General features: G+C 38.9%; 1 protein-coding gene across 1 annotated transcript; it reads right to left on the reverse strand.

Moving 5' to 3' along the window:
- Positions 1-3412: 3412 nt before the first annotated feature.
- Positions 3413-3778, reverse strand: LOC133307239 (uncharacterized). The gene has a single exon (XM_061507719.1). The coding sequence runs from the start codon at positions 3776-3778 to the stop codon at positions 3413-3415; it is 366 nt and encodes a 121-aa protein (XP_061363703.1).
- Between the last annotated feature and the right edge of the window lie 2222 nt (positions 3779-6000).

The following is a 6000-nucleotide window of genomic DNA, read 5'->3' on the forward strand; positions in this document are numbered from 1 at the left end:
AATCAGAAATCCCATACCCACATCTCATCTACTTTGGCAAAGTCATCCCTCTAGGCCACCATATAATGTCAAGAGTCTTCGACCTCAAATGATCTTTAACAAGTATAGTGCTATCTTATACACTTATCTCTTACACACATTGACTTGAGCGTCAGAGTGTCTGCTGGTACACCATGCTTCTTTCCAAACAAAGTACTGAAGTCACTACCTAACCTCTATTAATGGAAGCTCAAGCTCCATGTCTTGAACAAATACAACTTGATTCAGGTAAACACATCATAACGCTTAGAAAAAGAGAAAAATAAATAGATAATGGAAAACAAAATCAACTTTTGATATTGACTTGAAATCTATCTATGTGCATGCACGTCTATCTATAAAACAAGGACTATGTTGATAAATCAAATAAAGACATCTTGCATTGATATCAACAAAAACTATGGGTTTTTATAAATTTGCTTCTTGTGTAGCTTCTATTTTACAGATTATCTTTATATGGGTTGGAAGTAGAATGTTTGAGAAATGTGAAAAATTAGATGGAAAAGGCTTTTTCTATTTCTACTCAATACTCTTTTGCTTTTTTGGCTTGATACAAAATGGTGAAGAACACACCTATTTATACTAATGGCACCTCATTAACCAATGGTTAGAATTATGCCAACACGTTTTTCATCCAATGACTACGAGTGATTCTCTAGATTTTTTCTCAATGTCCTAATTTAAACACTAATTATAATAGGTGCAACTAAACAACTCTAAATATATTTGGACCAAATCTACAAATACCATTTAGTGTGACACCCTCCCTTGTATGCATCCAAGAGAGACGTCTGCTAAAACCGATTAGAGTAGTAACGTTAACTAATTCAATTCTGATCATGCTTTGTTATCTCATAATTAAAATCTGGGATCGAATCCAGTTTCATAAAGGAACAGCCAGTTGTTTTCGTAAAGTACTTTTGATGCTAAAAACGTAATTTTTCTGAAAAACCTTCATGTCTTGCAAAAATCACATAAAATCGAGATTTCAGAATTTTAACATAAATCTTATATAATCAGAAACTAGACATTTGGGACTTTACGTGCATATAAATTTTATCCCAATCGGAGGTCTGTAGCCCCAGAAACAGAACTCGCAAAGTGCTCGAAAATTTAGTTCCAAAAATCCGAATTTAAACAGCAGAAATTGTTTGTCAATTTAAAAACCAGAATTACATAAGTCTTAAGCAAATTCAATAATCAAGCTACAGCATGTTCCAAAATAGAATACTAAATTTAGTTTGTCAACTTCAAAAATACTACATAACGTCAAGATTCAGCACACAGCCAATGAAACAACGAGCAAACAACATGATTTCAAACAGCAGCACTCAACAACAAATATCCAAAATAACTACGTCATCAAATGCTTTTTCTTCCTCCTGCAATTTCATAGAAATTGAGCCCCAAGAGGGGTGAGAAATATCCCAGTAATGTGGCAGTAAAATCAATGATGCAACAATGTTAAATTAACTACTGAAATTCCAAATGCTACGTCATTAACAATTTCTGAACGGAGACTAATGTGTAACAGAATGCGTATATAACGCCAGAGAGTTTTATGTTAATAGCACTACTGTGCATATACTTCTAACTGAACTCATTGGATATTCCATTTGGCCCTACAGAGGGGAATTCCAATTGAGGCCTATGCGGACTGAGCCACGGTCCCTTCTCCCTGGTACTTGAGGGATGCCTACATGATGCACGCTCAAACACATGCGTACTTTTATCTAATAACTCATTTTCCAAATCTGAATGTGATATGATGTATGAATGTCATGGTTTTATTCGCACACAAATGCAGAATTATTCAATGTATGATGTTCATGTTTATGACAAAAGTATCAGAATCAGAATTCATAACTCACAAGGACTATGATATAAATAATTCGAACAGTTCACATCTCCAAGCAGAATTACAATAATTCACATTCCAACGCAGATCAGGAATACTTACCAAACAGAATTTACAAGGTACATGCACAACAATTCAAAATCTCAAGGACTAAATTAACAGTCACACAGATTAAGCTACCTACGCATACCTTGATGCTTTAGGATTCCTACCAAAAACAATCACCAATTCTGTCCCCTTTTTGCTAGAGGGTTGCGCACCTAATGCACAAAAAAATCAAACAGAATTTCAATCTATTGCCTCCTATAATTTACAAACACTTTCCATACTTACTATTCTTGTAGTTCAATCGGTTTTCATGGTTCCTAAACTAGATCAATTTTCTGACTTAAAGTTAATACACCAATTTGTTACAGCGAAAAATCCAAGTTCCCTAATACATTCAGGTTCGGTTTAGGCTGGTACTAGGTGTTCATAATTTATTTGATTACATAACCATTCCTACAATGCCTAAGGTGCGCTAGGAGAAACTTATAAGCATACTGTATGTTTAAATTTATCACATGCAAGGCTAGATAACGCAACCTAGTCCAACAAAACAGTTTAACAAAATCAAAGGGAAGCTATTTCCCGCTCACCAATCGGATTTTAAGCTTGCATGCACTAGGTTCAGGAGCTACCCAAATGAGCAGAAACAAAAGAATAAGAATGGCAAAAGAAAAACTATCTCCCTAGGCTACACATGTAGTCCGCAACAGTGAGGAAAAGGAGCTTGAGGTTCAGTCTTTACCTCCTTGTGTTGACACAACTCGCAAACCAGAAAAATAACATCAACCCCATTCTTCTAATGTTCCAATAGATCGAGCTTATGCTGCATGCAAATGGAGAAGGTTCAATCAGAGCCAATTCATATAGAGATGAACAAGGAGCTAAAGGAACACCTCACCTCCTTGAATGGTGATAAACGACTGAACAAGAGGAAAGGAATGAAGGATGGCTTCAGTTGTAATCTCTTGACTCCTTGGTACACGGCCGAACTAGTAAGAGAGGAAAAAGAATATGTTTAAGTGTTTGGTTTTCATCTTAGGTGCTCACGGTTTGTGTGGGAGAGGAGTAGCTAAATTCAGTTCAGAAAGTAGGGGAATAGATCAACCTTGTTGCTCTCCAATGCGCATAGGAAGAGAACTAAAGAGATATCAGCTTTTTTTTTTATACATGGATAAGTGAATCCTTGGTCAGCAAAGGGGTTGGGCCGAACATGGAGAGGGAATCAAAGGGTCCCATTAGTGTATAGATGGCGCACATGCAGGGAAATAGAAGGCTAGGTGGCGTACATGCAAGGAGTTTAGTATGTAGTAATTAAGATTAATCCTACCCAAACCACCTACATGGAATTCGAATTTATATTATGCATCCACTTCCCTACTTGCATTTTAATTAACTTCCTAATTAATGCGGGATGTTACACTCTCCCCACCAAAATAGAATTTTGTCCGCAAAATTAGAATTACGTACTCAATCAAAAAGTTCCGGGTAGCGATTCTGAATGTCTTCTTCACGCTCCCAAGTGGCTTCATACGCAGATTTATTATTCCATAGTACTTTCACCAATGGTATCTCCTTGGAACAGAGTTGTTTGACTGACCTCTCGAGAATTTGAAATGGTTGTACAGTGTACGTCAGGTTTTTCTCTAACTCTGCTTCTTCTGGCTGTAGTACATGGGATAGATCAGAGATGTATCTTCTCAACTGACACACATGGAAGACGTCATGCATTCCCGACAAATTAGGCGGCAACGCCAATCGATACGTCGATTCTCCAATCCTATCCAATATAAGATATGGTCCCAAATACCGTGGACTCAACTTCTTCATTCCCATTCTCCAGCCAAGTCCAGATGTGGGCGTGATTCTTAGAAACACGTGGTCTCCTACTTCAAAAGATAAGGGTTTATGACGATTATCATAGTAACTTTTCTACCTCGCCTGGGCCCTCTGCATATTTTCCTTGATCTTCTGCACCTGCTCTGAAGTTTCTTGAATCATGTCGGGTCCCAAAATACTTCGCTCACCTACTTCTACCCAACATAACGGGGATCTGCATTTCCTCCCGAACAAAGCCTCATATGGTGCCATCTTGATGCTGGAGTGAAAACTGTTATTGTAAGCAAATTCTACCAAAGGAAGGTAGTTGTCCCAACTGCCTCCTTGTTCTAAAATACAGGCTCGCAACATATCCTCCAGAACCTGAGTAGTGCGTTCGGTCTGACCGTTGGTTTGCGGGTGATAAGCTGTACTTAATCTCAGATGGGTTCCGAGAGCCCGTTGAAAAGACTCCCAAAACTTAGAGGTGAACTTGGGATCACGATCACTGACTATACTGGTGGGAACTCCATGCAACTTCACAATCTCTCGAAGATAAATATGGGCCAACTTTTCTGTATTATACGTGGTTCGGACACTCAAGAAATGGGTTGATTTTGTTAGCCGATCAACAATTACCCAAATGGCATCAAATCCTTCTCGCGTCCGGGGAAGTCCAACTACAAAGTCCATGGCAATACTGTCCCATTTCCATTCGGGAATTTCCAGAGGTTGAAGAAGCCCCGAAGGTTTCTGATGTTCATACTTCACTTTATGACATGTTAGGCATCAGGCTACATACTCTGCAATGTCCCATTTTATACCCGGCCACCAAAACGAAGTCTTTAAATCTTGATACATTTTAGTGGATCCAGGATGAACGGTATAATCACCCTTATGGGCCTCCTGCAAAACTTCTTGTTTCAGTTCATCATTCGGTATTACTAACCGACCTTGAAATCTCAACATTTTATGTTCATCCCAAACAACATCTTGGTAACCAGCCAATTTATGGACTAGTCCCTCGTCTCTTTGAGCTCTCTTGATTCTACGGAGTAACTAATTCTCCACTTTGATTCTACCCAACCTTATTCCACGCCTTTTTCTGATAACAGACAAGTTCAGATCCCGAAAAGCTTCAAGTAGTTTCTGTTCTTCTATCATCAAAGTTGCAGCATGAAGAGTCTTACGACTCAAAGCATCCGCTACTACATTTGCGTTACCAGGATGATACTTGAGTTCAAATTCATAATCTTTCAGGAATTCCATCCATCGTCGTTGTCTCATGTTTAGCTCATTCTAATCAAACAAATATTTCAGGCTCTTATGATCGCTGAAAACATCAAATTGTGAACCATACAAATAATGTCTCCAAATCTTTAGTGCGAACACTATGGCTGCCAACTCTAGGTCATGAGTGGGGTAGTTTTCCTCGTGTGGCTTCAATTGTCGTGAGGCATACGCTACGACCATATGATCTTGCATCAAAACACATCCAAGTCCCTTTAGAGACGCATCACAATACACTTCAAACTTCCTGGTCGGGTCCAAAATAGTAAGCACCGGAGCACTGATTAATCTACCTTTCAGCTCTATGAAATATTCTTCACAAGCGTCAGTCCACTCAAAAGGCATTCCCTTCCGAGTGAGACGTGTGAGAGGCTGCACTAGTTGCGAGAAATTCTGGATGAATCTCCGATAATAACCTGCAAGTCGTAAGAAACTCCACACTTCGGTGATGGTCTTAGGTCATTCCCAATTCATTACTGCTTCCACTTTGCTGGGATCCACAGCAATACCTTCGGCTGAAATTACGTAGCCCAAGAACTGGACTTCACTCAACCAGAACTCAAACTTCGACCACTTGGCATACAATTGTTTCTCCTTAAGGATTTGTAAGACTATCCTCAAATGTTCAGCATGCAATTCTTCATTGAAGGAATAAATCAGGATGTCATCAATAAATACAATGACAAACTGATCTAAGAATGGGTGGAAGATTCGGTTCATATAATCCATGAATACTGCCGGAGCATTAGTAAGTCCGAACGGAATCACCTGATATTCATAATGACCATATCGATTCCTAAAAGCTGTTTTCGGAATGTCCTCCGGTTTAACCCGTATTTGATGATATCCCGATCGCAAGTCTATTTTGGAAAACACCCTGGCACCTCTCAACTGGTCCATTAGATCATCAATTCTAGGAAGCGGATACTTATTCTTCACTGTCACCTTGT

Source organism: Gastrolobium bilobum, unplaced genomic scaffold (assembly GCF_033153095.1).
Source record: "Gastrolobium bilobum isolate Gb01-03AN ecotype WA unplaced genomic scaffold, APGP_CSIRO_Gbil_v1 utg5330, whole genome shotgun sequence".
In the NCBI taxonomy this organism is placed as follows: domain Eukaryota; kingdom Viridiplantae; phylum Streptophyta; class Magnoliopsida; order Fabales; family Fabaceae; genus Gastrolobium; species Gastrolobium bilobum.

What these genes read in the sequence shown, in the direction of transcription:
- LOC133307239 (XM_061507719.1), bottom strand. Translation starts at nt 3,778, where the DNA reads ATGGGAATGAAGAAGTTGAGTCCACGGTATTTGGGACCATATCTTATA.